At 49.8% G+C, this 20,044-nt stretch overlaps 1 protein-coding gene across 5 annotated transcripts in view; it reads right to left on the bottom strand.

Annotated features, from left to right (window-relative positions):
- Nucleotides 1–20,044, bottom strand: part of CHST8 (carbohydrate sulfotransferase 8) — a 129,758-nt gene that overhangs the window by 62,042 nt on the left and 47,672 nt on the right. For 3 of the 5 annotated variants that reach the window (XM_072750213.1, XM_072750236.1, XM_072750217.1), the window contains one exon: nucleotides 3,363–3,578. In XM_072750213.1, the coding sequence (XP_072606314.1) occupies nucleotides 3,363–3,492 (130 nt within the window). In that variant the 5' untranslated portion in view covers nucleotides 3,493–3,578. Of the gene's footprint in view, nucleotides 1–3,362; nucleotides 3,579–7,898; nucleotides 8,256–8,388; nucleotides 8,590–20,044 lie in introns of those variants that run through there. The other 2 variants (XM_072750226.1, XM_026010163.2) reach the window with 2 other exon arrangements.

Here is a 20,044-nt window from a genome sequence, read left to right as displayed (position 1 = left end):
GGGGTCACTGTACTATTCCAATCGACTCTCTGTGCTCCAAACCCTGTATAATAAAAAGTTCACAGAAAAAGGCCACTCACAAAATTACAGTTTGCCCAGCCACGCGTGCGGTGTGGCGTCCGTCTTCCGCATCCCCAGGGCCAGCAGGCTAGGATGTGTTACTCCTGGTTCTGGCCTATTCTCTCAGTCTTCCACTTAGAGAAGGGGGCAAGTCTAGTCTCTTGGGTCAAGCAGGGAGTTTCCTGAGGCCTCAGGGCCTGGCAATTCTGGAGACGGGGAAATCATGGGACAGGTGAATTCTCTGATACACACTACACCCCAAAAGCTAATCTTAGGTGGACGCTTGGTTAACCAGCAGCTATTCACATGTCAAAAGGGTCGATTGACTTAAAATACAGCAAACTTTTTTTTTTTTTTTAATGGCTTGATCTGGGATGCCTGGGTGGCTCAGCAGTTAGACATCTGCCTTGGGCTTGGGGCATGATCCTAGAGTCCCAGGATCGGGTCCTGCATCGGGCTCCCTGCATGGAGCCTCCTTCTCCCTCTGCCTGTGTCTCTGCCTCTCTCTCTCTCTCTGTGTCTCTCATGAATAAATAAAGAAAATCCTTTAAAAAAATTAAAAAATAAAAAATAAATGGCTTGATCTACAAATGTTGGCAAGCCCGTAAGGTTCCATCTAATGCACGAGGCAGGTGAGGTGTGCTGTGGTCCCAGAGAGGTTCGCGTGCTGTTAACACCTGATAACTAACTTCACGGGGGAGAACCCGAGCGGCACCCCGACCCAAGGGACCGCAGCAACTAAAGGCTCCTTCTCCCACTCGCGAGCTTGTTTCTAGATCTCCACCTGCCCATCCTCTCCCTCCCACCTTGGTCGGCGGCTTCCCAGACACCGCGTTCCCCAGTTCCCAGGGGGTGGGGGGGTCGCTGGCACTTGTGAAAGCCACAGGGGCCTGTGTGGGGCTTCCTCTGTGGACGGCATCCCCAACGCCTCCTCCAATCCGACGGCAGGGCAGCCTCCCGACTCTGTACCTCCCACGGGCAGACGGCCACCGGGAGAGGCTTGTCCAGGCCCTCGGGGCCACCCACCCGTGCAACTGGATACATACACTTTGTAAGCACTGGTTTCCAACAGATAAATGTAATCAAGGTTTATATGCTCAGAGAAGCCAACAGGATGGGATTGTTTCACTTGAAAGATCAGAAGAAAATTGTAACTAATGTTGTGGAAAATTACTTTGATATTGCTTTCTTGGTACCGAATCACAATTAGGCTGCTGTGAGAAGTACAGGGAAAGAATAAATGAATAGTAACAAATCAACACAAACAGCCTGTGTCAGGAACACTTTGCTCAGGGAATGTAACATAAGCATTACTTAAAGTTTTATGACTGTGTTTGATGTGACTTAACGTCGAGCGTCAAGGTTGCCCGTCCCCGGCCACGTGGCCAAGGTGGTCCGGCTCCACTTGCAGCCCGCACCCCGGGTCGGCCCGGCCCACGCCGTCCCCACCGCAGGGGGACACTCGCCTGAGCTCCGTGTCACCCTCCGCGCCCCGCCAGCCCGAGGCTCTGAGCTCCTCCCCCGGCTCGCCCCTCCACCCTGGAAAGCCCAGCCGTCTTGGGGGGGACCCCCCAGCTATCTTGGGGGGGCCCAGTCCCACCGCTGATGGAAAGGATCCACTCGTGCAGGGGCAGGGGCAGCGGTGCCCGGCGACGCTGGCGGGTAGAGAAGACACGAGGAGCGAGCGCTCGGCTCGGCCGGCGACGCGTCCTGGCCACCAGACCCGTCTCACCCCAGGAATACGGCCTCTGCCCCTGCAGGGTACCACGGAGGGGGACACCTGCCCAGATGGGCACCACACACACACACACACACGCGCGCGCGCGCGCACACGCCTTCTCTCCCACACTTGTCCCACAGAGCGCACACCCCGCACGCAGGACCCTATGTATGCGCCACAACCATGCACACCCCAAAACAGGCACCAAAGATCCACGGGTCACCCTGAGGACACACCATTCACCCCAAGCCATATTGAAGGGCCCTCGTTCAGGACCTCATTTCTGCACAGATAATGTACACGTGGGGAGCCAGTCTCAGCCCGCCTGACAGCCCGACCCTACAGGGCCGGGTTCTGCTGACACGGGGCCGATGGCCGTCCTAAAGGTCACGTGAGGCTGCACCGTCCCCCACCGGCTCCCGGAGGAGCCGGCTCAGTCACATGTCCTTGCTTCTCCAGAAGAAGGGGAGAAGCCAGGCCCACCTCTCCCAGTCACCGCTCACGAGGGTCTGGCCCAGACATGAGCCAGGACCAGTGACTCGCCTGCTGTCTCCTGGGATCCCACTGCCCCGGCTGCTTCTTGCTGCCTCTTGATGAAAGAACGAAGGCGTTGGCCTCCCCACCCAGGGCCCTGGTAGCCGCTGCCAGGCCCCCGGGGGGCCCCATTCCAGCCTCCTGGTGCTCCTCCTGACTTTCTGCCTGAGGCCTACTGGTCATCAGTCTGTGCTTAGGAGGGGAGGGCCGCCCAGAGCCGGGGGTGGGGCTGGGGAGGGGGCTGCAGGCCTGGGTACCCGGGGTCCCCTCCCTGTACAATGAGCTGCAGGCAAGAGTGGTGTGGGAATCTCTCTGCCTAAATCCACAGCCCCTACTCCTCCTCCGTATTGTCCATGTCCCGGACACACTGGTGTCTTCACAGACACCCCTGCTAAAGGCTCGCAGGCCCACGGCTGGGAGACAAGTGGGGGCTGTGTCTCAGCAGCAGGCACCCTGCCCGAGCTCCCCGTCTCCATATTCGGCCTGCCTGAGGCTCCAGAACCATCCTTTCCACTTTGCCGTCGCTGCCTCCCACCTATCCCCAGCAGACCTCTGCAGGTCAGGAAGGGGACGCCCCTCCGCGGCTCCCACGGGGCAGGAGGAGGCAGGCAGCAGTGGGGACCAGCAGGAGCAATCTCAGCTTCGCAAAGGCAGGAGGTACCTTGAACTCCCTCGGCCCAGGCCGGAGGAGCTGGGTTTGAGGGGTCCCTGGGCTGGCCCAGAAGGAGAGTCCCATGGGGAGAGTCATTCACCCTCTGACGTCCCAGACCATGTGCAAGAGGCCCTGGGAGACAGCAGAGTCCTCTTGAAACCTCAGCTTCCCCAAAGGCAACAAGTGGGTGAGACGCGGGCAGCCTGGCTATCATTTCAAGAGGAGGGCACAGGCCAGAGGCCACCGGCTGGGTCAGAGGCCAGAGGCTGATGCCTGCCAGGAGCAGGCCAGGACCCCTCCCTGCCTGCCGGGGGTCTTGGCGCAGATGGCACCGGGGCAGCCACGAGGCCTGCGCTCCACACAGGAAAGCCGGGGTAAGCGATCGCAAGGGCTCACCTGGCAGCTGCCGAGGGGCGAGCTCCGTGGGGTCCTGCAGGCTGATGAAGAGGAGGAGGCCTGCGGCTCCGAACAGCAGGATGGATGAGAACATGCAGGCCAGCCGCATGGTTCCGGCTCGTGGGGTCATCCGGGGCTTGCTCCGGGGTCACCTCTCGGGTGTGGGAGGCGCGTTCTTCCCTCATCATCCACACCAAGCGTCCATCAGGCCACGGTCTATGGGGGCAGATGGAGAGAAAGACGGTCCATCACCCAGGCCATGACACCCCGTGCGGGTGAGGCCCCAGTCACCGCGTGATCAAGCATAATCCCGGATCCCTCCATCCTTTAGAACTTACTCAGGTATCTCCCTTCTACTTTTTTTTTTTTTTAAGACTATTTATTTCTTTTGGTGGCAGGGGTGGGGGGAGTTCAGGGAGGAGTAAAGGGAGAAGGACAAGCAGGCTCCCTGCTCAGGGACCTAGAGCTCCATCCCAGGACTCTGAGATCATGACCTGAGCCAAAACCAAGGGCTGGATGCTTAACCGGTTGACTAAGCCACTGAGCACTTCCACCTTTTCAAGCCCAAGGAGGCTGAGGGAAGTCCGTCACCATCTGTACCTGGGACATGAGCTTCCTAGCAGGGTCTCCTGTATCTGCACCCCCATGGTTTTTCTGGGACACTCTGGCCTCTACCTGGGGGAGTCCAGGGTGGAGCCCAGAGACCCACAGCCAGTAAGAGCCCCTGCACTCCGAGCCCCTGCACTCTCCGAGCTTCCAGAAGAACAAGTGTGCTCCCTGGAGGGGGCCTAGGTACAGATCCAGCAATATGGGTCCTCGTCCCTTGCAACTGGCCTGATGGACAGAGAAGCTCTTGGATCTCTCTGCCCTGGCTCCTCTCTGCAGGATGCTGGGGACAAGGGTCTCCACAGAGCAAGATGCTTTGAGAAGAAGCCTTCTAGGCCGAGAGGCTATAACTATAAGAGACAGAGACTCCCCCTCCTGGGCTGCTCCTCTCAACAGCCAGAGCTGGGTCTCCCCGTCAGATGGGGGGGCTAGAGGAATAGAGACCCCTCCAGGCAGTGGTGCACCAGGGGAACCGAAGCTCTGGCCAGATCACAGTTACTCCCACTTTCGAGGTCCTCAGGCCTGGAGCTGAGGCAGCCAGACCTGCGTTTGACAGATCCCAGGCTCAGAGGCAGGTGACAACATCCTTTGTGTCCCTGCAGACGAACACCTGTTGCTCTGGCCACTGCAGTCCCAGAGCAGGCCCAGGTGACTTGCCCCTCACCCTGGTTCCTCCTGAAGGGCAGAGAAATAGAGGCCAAACACCCCCAAAACCAATGAGTACTCCCGATTGGGCCAGGCTGTGGGTCGAGATGGGGGCACCCCAGGTCCATCTGCTCATAGGAAGGGTGTAGGTTCCTACAGTGGGGTGAGGCAGGGCTGGAGCAGGACAGGTGAAGAAGGATCTGCACAGGAGGCCATGCTAGACGGGCAGGGAGTCCCGGACTTCACCTTTTAGAGGAGGGTCGCTCTGTGCCTTCGCCCATCCCTAGTATTCGGGGCGCAGAGATACCACCCCCTCTCCACCCAAGAAGCCTTGCAGGAACTTCTCTCACCTTGATACAGGGCAGCACCAAGGGAGGCTGAGGCCAGGCGGGCAACTTCCAGCAGCCTCTGAGATCACAGGTGGGTGGCTGGGACCCCCCAACCAGATGTGGCTGCTTGGCACAAGGGCATTTCTCTGCCCGGGGTCTCCCTGGGCACGGTACTTTGGTTGGGGAACCCATTCCTGCCCAGGCACCCAGGCGCTGGGGGAGGAAGCCCCAGCTATCGTCCCTCTGTGTCCTCATGCTCCTGGGGAGGGGGCAGGGGGCACGAGGCAGGAATGGGAAGAGGAGTCCTTCCCTCCCCAGCCCAGACAAAAATTCCCAAGGTCTAGACTGTTCTCCGCAAAGCTCTGGGGCTGAAGAGTGCTAAATTGCAGGTTTGGGTTTCTCCCCTCTGCAGTCTCTGTAATTATGTTTTCACTCAGTTAACTTTAATTAACCCGCCCCAGGCCTCCACGCGCGGGAACGCGCCGAGCGCCGGGCTCTCTGGGCCCTGCCGAGCAGGCGGTTCCCATGACCTCCCAGCTTTTATGTTCAGGAGGCAGCCGAGCAGGGCTCAGGTTTGCTGTGGCCCCCGCCCCGGAGAGACGGCTGCTTCCTGCCATCAGCAGGGACACCCCTGCATGGGGCTCGCCACCTGTCCCACTCCAGCCCTGCCTCACCCCACGGCAGGAGCTACCCTTCCTATGAGCAGATGGCCCTGGGGTGCCCCAATCTCGACCCACAGTCTGGCCCAACTGGGTCAAAGTAGGCAGCCCCAGGTCCCCAAAGGCTCCGACCCTGAAGTCCCTTGTGGGGGGCCCTGTGGCTTCTGGCTCCAGGGCTGCCGGGGACAGGACTGTCCTGGGGGCCTGGCTCATCCTGCAAAGGCACAGACGCAGCAGTGCAGGCCCCACCGGAGGACGGGGGTCACTCTCAACACTGCCCGCGGAATGCCCTGTGTCCTTGGGTCTCCCAAGCCCTTCCCTCCATGATGACAGGCACCGCATGCAGGGACCACCAGGGCGGGCCTCGAGGTCTGGGGGACGGTGGGGGAGATGGAGCTCTTCTTTCTCTTTCTCTCTCTCTCTCTCTCTCTCTCTCTCTCTCTCGTCCTCACTCTGGGCCCTCCTGCCCCAAAGCAGTTGGCTCAACCCCCGGGGCTGCCCTGACAGTCATGGAAAGGAGGCAGGGGAGCAGAAGGGGTCACACAAACGGACTCGGGGGGGGGGGGCAAGGCCCTCAGATAGGGAGCCGGGGAGGCACTCAAGGCCTCTCTGGAGAAGATGCTCACGCTCTAACACGCAAACACACATAGGCACACACACCATCGACGTCCCCAGCAAGATCCCCGCTGTAAAGAAAGCGCCACAAGGCCCTGATGACACTGGCGGTGGTGGCGGCACACTGCCTGACCGCCTGCAGCCACCCAGGCCTCCTGAGTCCGACGCAAGGCCACGAGGCCAATCTGAGCTCGGGTGAGGCAAAGAGAGGAAGGAGGGTAAAGACAGCGGCAAGTTTAAGGCCAGGATACATGGCTGCCCAGTAAAACAGCTAATAAAGTGCCACCCAGTCTTGGCCCAAAGGCTCTATTTGATTAAAAAAAGGGGGTGGGGACCTCAGAAGCATGTGCAATCATCGCTGCATTGTTTACAGTAGCCGGCGCCGCAGAAATGGCTCTGGAAGAACTGGCCAGTCCCCTCCGCTCCCCAGCCTGTCACGCTGTCACCGTACAAGCCAGGAGAGCCGTCTCCTGTCCTGCAGCAGTGACCTGTCCTGGCTTGATTCTGACCCTACCCAAACCAAAGCCCCCGCGTGGAGCCAGGCTCCAGCAGCCCAAGTGCCTGGGAGTCAGCAGGAGACCCACATCCCTGCCCCCGAATCTGGGGGTGGGCGGAGGAAACCAGCCCTGGGACCTGCACCTGCACCACGGCTGGAGCATCAACCATTCGAGGGTCTGGTTTCAGAGACCTTCCCTCTTGTTGACCCCCCAGGAGCATATGGCCCCCTCTCCGGGCCCAGGGCAGCTGGTGCTAGAGGCCTTCCCTGACCGCCCCCTAAGCATCAGGGCCCAGCCTTCCCCTCTGAGACTCTCCTCTGTGTCTGTTCTCGCCGCAGACCACCTACCCAGCCAACTGCCTGCTGTGTGCAAATGGGAATTGGAAGGTTAGCACGCCTCCCCTCCTGGGTGACTGGCCTGCAGTCTGGCTGGGTCTTCGCTGCCCCGGGAGGGGGCCACCGTCACAGAACCAGAGGAACCTCCTTCCTTTAAAGGTGGAGGGTGCACAGGAGATGAGCAGACACCCCAGAGAGTGTGCCTATCTGCTCCCCTATTGTTCCCTCGGGGGTCCTTGTCTTCAAAGTCTCACGTTAGTTTTAAGGTAACAGAGAGATGCTGGTCCAAGGCTGCTTGTCTCTGTCTCCCGGGAGTCGAGCTGCTGCCGGGGGGAGTAGACTCTACGATCCGTCCCAGGCCGGGGCCAGGCTGCCCAGGGCCCCACAAGCACACTCACAGGCCTCCGCTCCCACCTGGGACCGTCGCATCCTCACCACACGCTGCATCACGCTCAGCTCCACTGACAAGTGGAAGACCCTGCACTGCCCCCCCACCCCCTGCCCCCCTTCCAAGACCAACAGACAATAAGAAGATTCAAACAACTGAGGCAGAGCCAGGAGGACTAAAGCAAGAAAAACAAACAGCCCACTTAGTTTCTAGAAGGTCCTGTCCTCACAATCCCTAGTTTTCCCAGCGGCTCGCTCTCCCTGAGGACCAAGTGGCATCACTAATTTTTACCGTAAAAAAAAAAAAAAAATCCAATTAATCTTGTAAACACCTCCTGGGACACAGGTCAGGGCCAAGGATTCCTCCCATTTCCTTATTTATCTGATTTAAAAATTTGTCTCTTGGGAAAATTCACTTTAGGGCACAAGCAAGGACTTGGGAATTCAGCCAAAACGCACGCACCTCCAGTGGCGACAGGCCGGCAGGCAGATGGACGGATGGCTCCAAGGACACGCTTGGCTGCGGCTGCTCCGAGGCCTGGATGCTTCCCCCGGTCACCCAGAGGACCCCCTGTGGCCGTGGGGACCCCTGGAGGCAGCCCGAGGCGCCCGGCCCTGTGCCCATGGGAGCACCCACTTGGTGTGTGGACCCCGGGCCCCAGAAAGTTCTCCGTCCAGTCAGTCTCCTCCTTGCACGGGCAGGAGCGAACAATGACGTCCCTCCCGGCTGAGGGCTCCAGGAGGAGCTGCTCATCGGGAGAGAGGCTGCTATGGCAACTTGAGGAGGATGGAGCCAGCCACCGGCGTCACCTTGAATCCGGCACCCGGTTCCCCCTCTGCCCCTCCGAGGCTCCCGCGCCGGGCTGACCCCCGCCCCCCCAGCCCCCCCGGCCCCGGTAACCCAGCCGCTCCTCGCCGATCGGAGCACACAGCCCGTCCCCCGAGAACACCACCTCCATCTGTTTTGTCAGACGAGTTCTTCCGTGTGTGCGGCTCCTGCGTGCTTCTGAGATGGGCTTCTTCTTGATTTCAGCTCATTAAAATCCTGCAGCTAATTAAAACCGTTCTCCCAGCAGCAGCGGCGGCGGCAAACTCCGGGATGAGTCCCTCCAGTTTTTATGCGTAGGCATAAAGTTGCAAGGCTCTGCAAGGGTGACGCCGGCCCCACCTGCCGCCCCACCTGCAGCCCCACCTGCCGCGGGAGGGCGCTGGCCAGGGTCCTGAAGTGCCCAGGGCCCAGCCTCCGCGCATCCTAGCCCGCACGGTGCACCCCACTCCTGGGGGAGGCAATCCCCCCGCCACACTCATCCCATTACAAGGCAGGGATTCCCTCCAATTCCCCATACCCTCCTCTGGGTGGGAGGAAAGGGAGCCCCAAGGCATAAATCAGGCTCAAAGAGCCCTGAAGACTTGTCCCACCCCCCCACCCCCCACCCCCCGGATCCACCAGGCTACAGCCCAGCTTCCCATCATGGCTTACACAAAGAGGCGGAGAGGAAGCCTGCAAACACACAGCTGCAGCGAGGGGGTCCTGAGAGCCTGGCCAAGATGTCACAAGCTATGATGCCCTTGAATGCTTGGGGGTAGGACCACACCATGGATACCATCTCTGCCCAGGACTTCATTTTGGGGGCATTTTATGAGGCAGGGTAGGGGACAGTAATTCTGCAGGTAGAGGAACTGAGTCCCATCCTGGCAGAATGTGGGATGGGGACCCACCCCCCAAACCCATGAGCATGTGTACCTCTATGACAGCCCTTCTCCAACCGCATGATGTGGCCCCCAGAGCAGTGTCACAGCCTCTCCTCATCTTTGTATTCCCAGCACTCAGCACTGTGCCTGGCACAGGGCAGGTGATCAATAATCTGCGCTGCATGTGGCACGAGCAGGGGTTGACAGATCGGGATGTCTGGGCCATCTCCAGAGAGGCACTCCACGAACCTAGAATTTCTAAAAGGCCATGCATGTTTTAGGGAGCTGTGAGTTTGTTTTGATCAGGTCTGGGTTAGAATTAGGCCCAAAGAGTAGCCCAAACCTGTGAGAAAAGTGGAGGCAATGAAGTGAGCTCCATTAGAGAGCCTGATGGAACCTGGCAGCTCCCACATACCCAACACACACTCACCAGCGGAACCCCACTTTTGTATCTGCATTTTGGTAGGGCAGATTTCAAATCATGAGGCTTGAAGACTAATACATTCATGGAGGTAAATGGACTCTAGTCCTACGTATACACATGTATTAGTTAACATAATATATGTACAAACAAATAGACAAGTCATTTAGATGCCATAAAATGGATTATGCTAGGAAATTGCTACTTGAAATTAAAATTTGAATGTGTTGATCAAAAGTCAATGAGGAGCGTAGGGGGAAGATAACGGAGACGGAGCATCCTGAGTTCACCTCCACCTGCGGACACACCAAAGCATCAACTACATGTGCGACAACTCACTCTGAAAACAACCTGAAGACCAGCCAAACAGAGCTTCCCAAGCTAAAGACATGAAGAGAAGGCCATATTGAGAAGAGCAGGAGGGGCAGAGACAAAGTCGGGAACCAAACCCTGGATGTGACAACCCACAAGCAGGAGGGACATCACAGGCATGGAGGAGTGAGAGGGGAAGCCCCACACCAGGCATCCCTGGCTCTGAGGACCTGCACAGAGAAGATGAGCCCCCATGATGTCTGGCTTTGAAAATCAGCGGGACTTACCTTCAGAAGAGCTGGAGGTTTATAGGAATCCTACTCTCCAGCGTTAAAGGACCAGTGCACTATATCACTGGGCCCCAAGACCCAGCACAGAAGCATCAGTTTAAAAAGTGTCTGGGGGTATACATGAAGGGGATTTATTGACTAATTCTAGGATATGTGTTGGAGGATTAGGGCTCTGCAGTTTTCTCCAGGAACAGAAGTGCTGACAGGTGCTATTTCTCCTGCCCTCCTTCTGCCTTGGCCAGATGCTTGTGGGAGCCAGTTCTGATGCTCTCCATCTACCTCGTTAGCACCTTGCCCTGCCTCAGCATTCCCCTGCAGAAGAGCCCCACCCAACCCAACCCACCAGAAGACTCCCCTGTAAAACAGCTCCCACACTGGGCAGCCCCAGACAGGACCCATGCCCTTCTAGAGGGAACATCAGTTGCCACACCAACAAGCAGCTCTGGTCAGAACTGGCACGCTTCCAGAGCAAATCTTGACCCAGGGAGTGGGGGACTGAGCCCCACCAACCAGCACACACCATAGCTAGTTGGCCCTTTGAGCCAACTGCCTGTGAGGCAAGCCCAGCCCACCAGTGCACCCTCAGCAGTCAGCCCAGTCCCAACAGGAGGTGCTCACAGCCCACATGGGGGAGCACCACATATACACATACGCAACAAACACAGAGTCAGACAAAGTGAGGAGACAGGTATGTGATTCAAACATGAGAACAAGACAAAACCCTAGAAAACAAGCTAAACAAAACACAGATAAAGAATCTATCTCATAAAGAATTCAAATTAATGATTATAGATACTCACTAGACTTGAGAGAAGAATGGAAGAACTTCAATAGAAAGTATAAAAAAGAACTAGTCAGAGCTAAATACAATTCAGAGGAATGAAAAATATACTAGAAGAATTAACAGCAGATTAGAGGATGCAGAGCAGACCAGTGACCTGGAAGTCAGGGTAGTAAAAAACAACTACACTGAAAAAAAAAAAAAAAAAGAAATGAAAATAGGTTAAGGGATTTCTGTGACAACATCAAGCATAAAAACATTCACATTACAGGGATCTTAGATGGAGAAGAGAGAGAAAAAAGGGTAGAAAATGTATCTAAAGGAATAATAACTGAAAACTTCCTTACCTAGGGAAGGAAACAAACATCCACGTCCAAGAATCACAGAGAGCCCCAGACAAGATGAACCCAAGGAGGTCCACATCAAGACACATAATGTGGCAAAAAATAAAGATAAAAAGATAATCTTTTTTTGAAAAGATTTTATTTATTTATTCATGAGACACACACAGAGAAAGGCAGAGATATAGGTAGAGGAAGAAGCAGGGTCCCTGTGGGGAGCCTGATGTGGGACTCGATCCCAGGACCCTGGGATCACGACCTAAGCCAAAGGCAGACACCCAACCACTGAGCCACCCATGTGTCCCAATAAAAAGAGAATCTTAAAAGCAGCCAGAGAAAAACAGTTACATATTAGGGAAACCCCAAAAGGCTATCAGCTGCTTTTTCAGCATAAACTTTTCAGGCCAGAAGAGAGCGGCATGATGTATTCAGTGTTGAAAGGAAGAAACCAATAACCAAGAATACTCTACTCTGCGAAGTTATCATTTAGAATTGAAAGAGAGGCAAAGTGTTTCCCAGACAGAAATTAGAGGAGTGCATCACCACTAAACTGGCCCATGAGACATGTTTAAGGGAATTCTTCAGGTGAAAGAAAAGACCCATGACTAAAAGTAAGAAAATTATGATAGAAAAAAAAAATTACTGGCAAAAGCAAGCATCCAGTAAAGGTAGTAGATCAATCACTTATAAAGCTAGTATGAAGGTTAAAATACAAAAATAGTAAAATCAATTATTTCTACAAAAATTAGTCAAGGGATACATAAAATAAAAAGATGCAAAATATGATGCCATATACATGAAATGTGGAGGGGGGAGCAAAAAAGTGCTTTTAGAATGTGTTCAAACTTAAATGACCATCAACTTATTATAAACTGCTATATACATAGGATGTTATGTTACGTATGTTTTGCTTGATAGTAACCACAAACCAAAAACCTATAACCTATATAAAAAGTGAAGACAAAAGAATCCAAGTGTAACACTAAAAGTCATCAAACACAAGGGAAGAGAGCAAGAGAAGAAGAATGGAGAAATACAGAAACAATCGCAAAAATAATTAACAAATGACAATACATACCTGTAAATAATTACTTTAAATGCAACTGCGCTAAATGCTGCCATCAAAAGACACAGCGTGACTGAATGTACAGGAAAACAAACTCATCTATATGCTGCCTACAAGAGACTCCTTTCAGAACTGAAACTGAGGCGATGAAAAAGAGATATTCCACGCAAATGGAAGCAAAAAAAAAAAAAAAGCGAAGCAGCAATCACAGTAAATAGTCTTTAAAACAAAGACTGCAGCAAGAAACAAAGAAAGGCATTATACAATGATAAAAGGATCATTCCAACAAGAGGATATAATAATTGTAAATATCTATGCACCTAACGTAGGAGCTCCCAAATATATAAAGCAAATATTAACAGACATAAAGAGAGAAATTGACAGTAATACAACAATAGTAGGGGACTTTAACACCCCACTTACATCAATGGATAGATTATCTAGACAGAAAATCAATAAGGAAACAGCAGTTTTGAATGACACATTAGAGCAGATGGGCTTAAAAGATATATACAGAACATTCCATCTAAAAACAGCAGAATATACATTTCTTTCAAGTGCACATAAAACATTTTCTAAGATAGATCATATGTTAGGCCACAAAACAAGTCTCAATAAATTTAAGATTGAAATCACATCAAGCATCTTTTCCAACCACAATGGTGTAAAACTAGATATCAACTACAAGAAAAAACTGGAAAAAACACAAATGTGTGGAGGCTAAACAATATGCTACTAAACAACCAATGGATCAAAGAGGAAACAAAAAAATACATGGAGACAAATGAAAACAAAAACACATGGTTCAAAATCTCTGGGACACAGCAAAAGCAGTTCCAAGAGGGAAGTTTATAGTGATATAGGCCTACTTCAAAAGGCGAGAAGAATCTCAATCTAATCTTCTATCTAAAGGAACTAGGAAAAAAAAACAAAACAATGTCCAATGTTGGCAAAAAGAAGGAAATCATAAAGATCAGACAGGGCAGTAATAAATGAAACAGAGACCAAAAAAACCAAAACCAAAACAAAACAAAACCAAAACAAGAAAAACAAATAAGCCATAGAGAAGATCAATGATACCATTAGTCAGTTCTTTGTAAAGATAAACAAAATTGATAAACTTTTAACTAGACTAGTCAAGAAAAAGAGAAGAGTAACATAAATAAAATCAAATAAGAAAAGAGAAGTTACAACCGAGAGCACAGAAATACAAAGGATTGTAAGAGACTACTACAAAAACTGCCAACAAATTGAACAATCTACAACGGATGGATGAATTGCTGGACACATACAATCCACCTCAATCAGGGTGGAATAGGAAATTTGAACTAATTACTAGTAATGAAATTAAATGAGTAATCAAAAAACTCCCAACAAGCAGAAGTCCAGAACCAGATGGCTTCACAGGTGAATTTTCCCAAATGATTAAGGAAGAGCTAATACCTATCCTTCTCAAACTATTCCCAAAAATAGAAGAGGAAGAAATGTTTCCAAATTAATTCTACGAGGCCAGCATCACCCTGATGCCCAAGCCAGACAAAGACATGACAAAAAAAACAAAGATTACAGGCCGATATCCCTGATGAACACAGATGCAAAAATCCTCAAAATGTTAGCCGACTGGATTTGAAAATACACTAAAAGGATCATTCAACATATCAAGTGAGATTTATTCCAGGGATGCAGAACAGTTGTTCACATTCACAAATCAATCGACACAATACCCAACATTAACAAAATGAAGGATAAAGTCATATGATCATCTCAATAGACACAGAAAAAGCATTTGACAAAATTCAACATTCATTCTTGATAAACTCTCAACAAAGTGGGTATAGCATAATAAAAGTTATATGTGACAAACCCATATTTAATATCATACTCAATGATGAAAAGCCAAAAGCCTTTCTTCTCAGACCAGGAACAAGACAAGGATGCCCCTTTTACCACTTTTATTCAACATGGTATTAGAAGTCCAAGCCACAGCAATTGAACAGGAAAAAGAAATAGAAATCATCCAAATTGGTGAGGAAGAAGCAAAATGTCACTATTTGCAAATGGTATGCAAATATTACAATATATAGACATAAAAATATAACCCTAAAGACTCCACCAAAAAACTATTAGACCTAATAAAGGAATTCAGTACAGTTGTAGGATATGAAATCAAGATCCAGAAATCTGTTGCATTTCTATCCACTAATAACCCACAGAAAGAGAAATTAAGAAAACAGTTCCATTTATAATTACATCAAAAAGAATAGGATACCTAGGAATAGATTTAGCCAGGGAGGTGAAAGCTCTATATTCTGAAAATTATAAGATATTGATAAAAGAAACTGAAGATGATTAATAGGAAGATAGAACCATGCTTATGGATTGGAAGAATTGTTAAAATGTCCATACTACCCCAAAGCAATCTACAGATGCAATATCAATCAAAATATCAATATTACTTTTTACAGAATTAGAACAAATAATCCTAACATTTATGTGGAACCACAAAAGATCCCAAATAGCCAAAGCCATCTTGAGAAAGAACAAAGCATAGGTATCACGACCCCAGATTTCAAACTATATTACAAAACTATAGTAATCAAAACAGTATAGTTCTGGCACAGAAATAGACACATAGATCAACAGAACAAAATAGAGAGCCCAGAAATAAATCCACAATTACACAGTCAATTAATATTCAACCAAAGAGGCAAAAATAAACAACAGGCAAGAATGAAACTAGACCGCTTTCACTATACACAAAAATAAACTCAAAATGGGTTAAAGACCTAAACATAAGACCTGAAACCATAAAAATCCTAAAAGAAAACATAAGCAGTAAATTTGTAGGCATTGGCCTCAGAAATATTTTTTCTTTTTTTTTTTTTTAAGATTTTATTTATTTGGAGAGGGAGAGAGTGTGCAAGAGAGCATGAGCAGGAGTGTGGCAGAGGGAAAGGGAGAAGCAGACTCCTCACTGAGCAGGAAGCCCAATACGGGGGCTCGATCCCAGGACCCTGGGATCATGACCTGAGCCAAAGACAGATGCTTAACTGGCTGAGCCACCCATGTGCCCCTTAGCAGTATTTTTCTAGATAGGTTTCCCCAGGCAAAGGAAACAAAAGCAAAAACAAACAATTGGGACTACATCAAATGAAAAAGCTTTTATCCAGTGAAGGAAACCATCAACAAAATGAAAAGGCAACCTACTGGATGGGAGAAGATATTTGCAAATGATACATCTGATATGGTATTAATATTCAAAATATATAAGGCTCTCATACAACTGAATACAAAAAGCCACAAAGAATCCAATTAAAAAATTGGTCAGAGATATCACCTCACACCTATCAGAATGGCTAAAATTTAAAAAAATACGAGAAACAACAAATGCTGGCAAGGATGTGGAGAAAAAGGAACCCTGGTGCACTATTGGTGGGAATGTAAATTGGTGCAGCCACTATGGAAAACAGTATGGAGGTTCCTCAAAAAATTAAAAATGGAAATACTCTATGACCTAGCTTCTTGGTATTCACCCGAAGAAAACAAAAACAAGTAATTCAAAAAAGATACCATGCACCCCTATATTCACTACAGCATATTATGCAATAGCCAAGATACGGAAGTAACCCAAGTGTCCAACGATGGGTGAATGGACACAGATACCGTGTATATATACACACATACATACAAGCACACAACGGGTTGTTATTCATCTATAAAAAAAAAAAAAGAATGAGATCTTGCCATTTGCATCAGGGATGGAACTAGAGGGTATTATGTTAAGTGAAATAATTCAGACTGAGAAAGGCAATATCCTGATTTTACTTACATGTGGAATCTAAATACAAAACAATGAACACACAAGTCGACAAACACCACACATGCCGCAACGTCGAGGAGCACTGAGGACGTTGTATTATGTGAAACTAGCCCAGCACAGTGGGACAAACACCGTATGACTCCATGCAGTCAAATCCAGAGGCCGAACGTAGAATCAAGGTCACCAGGGAGGAAGAATGGGGAATCGTTAACTAATCCGTACAGTGTCAGTTGGGGAAGTTGAAGCAGGTTCTGGAGATGGGTGGTGGTGATGGCTGCACAACAATGTGAATGTATTGAATGTCTCTGGACTTAAAAATGATTAAAATAGTAATATATTAGGGGTGCCTGTCCGGCTCAGTCGGAGGCACATGTGACTCTTGACCTTGGGGTTCATGAATTCGAGCCCCATGTTGGATGTACAGATTACTTATATGAATAAATAAAACTTAAAAAAAAAACAGTAAATTGGGATCCCTGGGTGGCTCAGTGGTTTAGCACCTGCCTTCGGCCCAGGGCTTGATCCTGGAGACCCAGGATGGAGTCCTGCATCAGGCTCCCTGCATGGAGCCTGCTTCTCCCTCTGCCTGTGTCTCTGCCTCTCTCTCTCTCTCTCTGTCTCTCATGAATAAGTAAATAAAATCTTAAAAAAAATAAAATAAAATACTTTAAAAAAATAAAAAACAGTAAATTTTATATTATATGTATTTTACCACAGTAAAAACAAAGAAACAAAAACAAAAGCAAACTAAAGGTTGAAACTGAGCAGAAACCACCCTCTACCTGTTAGCTTCCCTCATCTCACGGGTGACTACATATGGGCCCAGGAGCTGAGGATGAGAGAAGGGTCAAGTTCGTGCCCCTGTGAAACACGACCAGGACAGAGGGGAGCTGGGTTTGTGGTCGAGGCAGCCTGAAGAAAGCAGCCAGATGCCACGAGATGGACACCAGGCTCAGAGGGGGGAGCCCAGGTTCTCGGCCCATCTGTCCCTCCAAGTTGTGGGACCCTTACGATTGTATTTCCCAATCTCCAAATCAGCCTGCGCCCAAAATATCCATTGTAGATGAGTTCCCAAGTTCCTTGCAGCGCTGGTGCGAGACAAGTGTCAAAACAGAAAGGTGTTAGTGAATTTCATTTGCACAAGGCCACTTTCAGGCAGAGCAGGAGGCCTTCTGGCTAGGACATCCCTTATGCACACCTGCCATCCGCCCCTTGCTGCAAATCTGAGTCGCTGCTGGGCTTCCACGGACGAAGCTGCCAAGCTCTTTCCCTTTAAGGCAACTCAGTCCTTGTGGAAGAAGCAGAGGCCTCGGATGTAGGTGTTAAACTGGAAACTGTGCTCTCAGGGTCTTTCTGAGCCACAAAACCTTGCTCCCCTGAGGCCTGCCCGGCTGAGGTGAGTCCCACTTGAGGCCACTCCCTCCCTAGATGACCACTGCTCTCTCTGTTTGAACATCTCCACGGAGCCCAGCGGAGATAGTGCCTCATTTTAAGATTTTTTTTTTTTTTTTTTTTTTTTTTAGGAATTCATTTTAAGGCAGAAATCTAAACAGGCCTAGTGATGGGGATCCCACTACTATTTTTAAGATTAAAAATCTTTAATTTGGGGGGGCATCTGGGTGCCCCCTGGGGGCTCAGTCGGTTAAGCATCCAACTCTTGGTTTTGGCTCAGGTCACGATCTCATGGTTTGTGGGATGGAGCTTCTTGTCAGGCTCCATGCACCGAGGGAAGTCTCCTTGAGATTCTCTCTCTGCCCCTACCCCCACTTGCATGCTCTCTCTCAAATAAATAAATAGATAAAGATCTTCAATTTTTAAAGAATTTAAACATGAGGGACCCTTGTGGCAACAGAGATGTCCTCTATCTTGACTATATCAATGTCAACATCCTCGTTGTGACTCGTTTTACAACACGCACGGGAGGAGGCTGACAGGAAAGAGGATACACTGAGATCACCCGGTATTATTTCTTACAACTGTTATGTGAATCTAAAATTATCCCAAAATGAACAGTTTAATTTTTTAAAAATCAAGAACTTAAAAGTAACTGGCCTTTCAACTCATGCATAATGGAAGCAAATTCTAATGTTGTGCACGTAAATAATAGATAACCATTTTCATGGATCAGCGCCATCCTTTGTTGTATAAGAAACATTTTAAAGTTAAGGGACTATGCCTTTAATAGAAAAATTTGATGTGTTAGCAACTACTGGTTGATCTTTGTGCATTTTTCAATTGCAAATTGCACTTTAAAAATGCAAACAATTATTAATATTGATTTGGACTCAAACAATATTGAATTTCAATATATTTCCAGCTCTTTTATGAATTACCCTGTGGATACGTGGTGATTATGATAAAAGAGCATTTGCATGCTCAATTTCTTTTCAGTGAGGAACCTTGAAGAGAGCTGATGTGATCCATGGATAATGAACTTCACAGGGACAAGACTGGCTCCAGAGTCCTCCGCCAGACCCTCCAACCTAGCAGGAGGCACAGGCTTTCAGGGCCACTTTCTCCAAGCTGATATTACAGAGCACAGGCTATGAACGACTGCTCAAGGCCTGGAATGGGATTTAATGTCATAGTTTTTAGGGCAAGGAGAATGAATAGATGTGTATCATGCTTTGTTAACCTTCCAGGTGCCATGCTGGATACTACATAAACATCCCATTTAGCTTTCGAACAATAACTTCTCAAAGTAAAATCATTATCCCTGTTTGACACCGGTTTGGTTCTCTGTAAGGAGATGCAGAGATGGAGTCTAGGGTACAAAATATTTATTAGGGATCAATGCCTGTGAAGGGAAAAGGGAGGAAGTCAAAGCAAGAAGAAGAAGTTAGACAGGGGATGTAGGTCCAACATAGCCTGGGCAGAGTGCTGAAGTAGGTGTAGCCCATGGGAGTGTCCTGTAGCAGGCGTAAATGGCTGCATCTTCATGCCTCACCCTACTTAGTAGCTGGATGTGGCACGCCCAGGGGAAGGCATGACCCCAGATCGGACAGTCTGCTGCAGCCAAAGCAGATCCTGAAGGAGCTGACAGCTGGGGCATGGCTGTTGACCACATGTCCCGTGGGTGCTCAGAGAATCCTTCCTGGAGGGGGAGCTGGACAGTGCATCTCCAGGTCTCCCACCATCTCACAGAGGATGAAATTAAGATCCAGGGAGACTAAACACGGCCAAGGTTACATTCTACATAAGCCACCCCAGATCTGCCAGACTCAAATCTTGCCTCTCTGCATCCTATTCACTGCTTCTCCCAAACAGAAGCATAGATCAAACTGTCCTGACCTTCAGCTACTGAGACATGAAGGTCTGAAAGTCTCCAGAGGAACACGCAGAAAGTCTGACTGCGTAAGCAGATACCCTCACCTCACCTCTGCTAACATCCCTGCAACACGCACGCGTGTGCGCACACACATGCTTTGTTCTTGGCGATTATCTCATTGCTAATGGAAGGCAGGGGCATGGATTATTTGGGTTAAAAGTTCCCCTGACAGTACAGCCTGGAGAGCATCTCCCTGCACCCCCCCAGCAGAGCCACTGGGTCTCGCCAAGAGCAGCAGACGATGTATGATGCTGCACGGCCTCCTTTTACTTTTAGAAAGCACTGAGCTATTCACATTTTCCAGCTGCTCTGACATCCACAGCCACAGCAGGGAAAATTACAGGGAGGAAAAAATTGCATATTTACTTCTCAAAATTGAAAGTTGGGGTATAATATGGACAGAAAGGAGTGTATGAGTAAACCTAGAATGCCCTGGCCCCTGGCAGGGTGCAGCTGCCTCCAAGCTGCAAATGGCAATCCACAGACTCCAGAAGAAGAGAGAATGGCGAGGAGGTTTGGCTTCCTTCCAGGGAATCCCTCTCCTTGTGGCTGGCACAG

The sequence above is a fragment of the Vulpes vulpes genome, chromosome 1 (genome assembly GCF_048418805.1).
Source record: "Vulpes vulpes isolate BD-2025 chromosome 1, VulVul3, whole genome shotgun sequence".
Classification (NCBI taxonomy): domain Eukaryota; kingdom Metazoa; phylum Chordata; class Mammalia; order Carnivora; family Canidae; genus Vulpes; species Vulpes vulpes.
The sequence above is the reverse complement of the archived record's forward strand: the minus strand, read 5'-3'. Positions and strand labels throughout refer to the sequence as shown.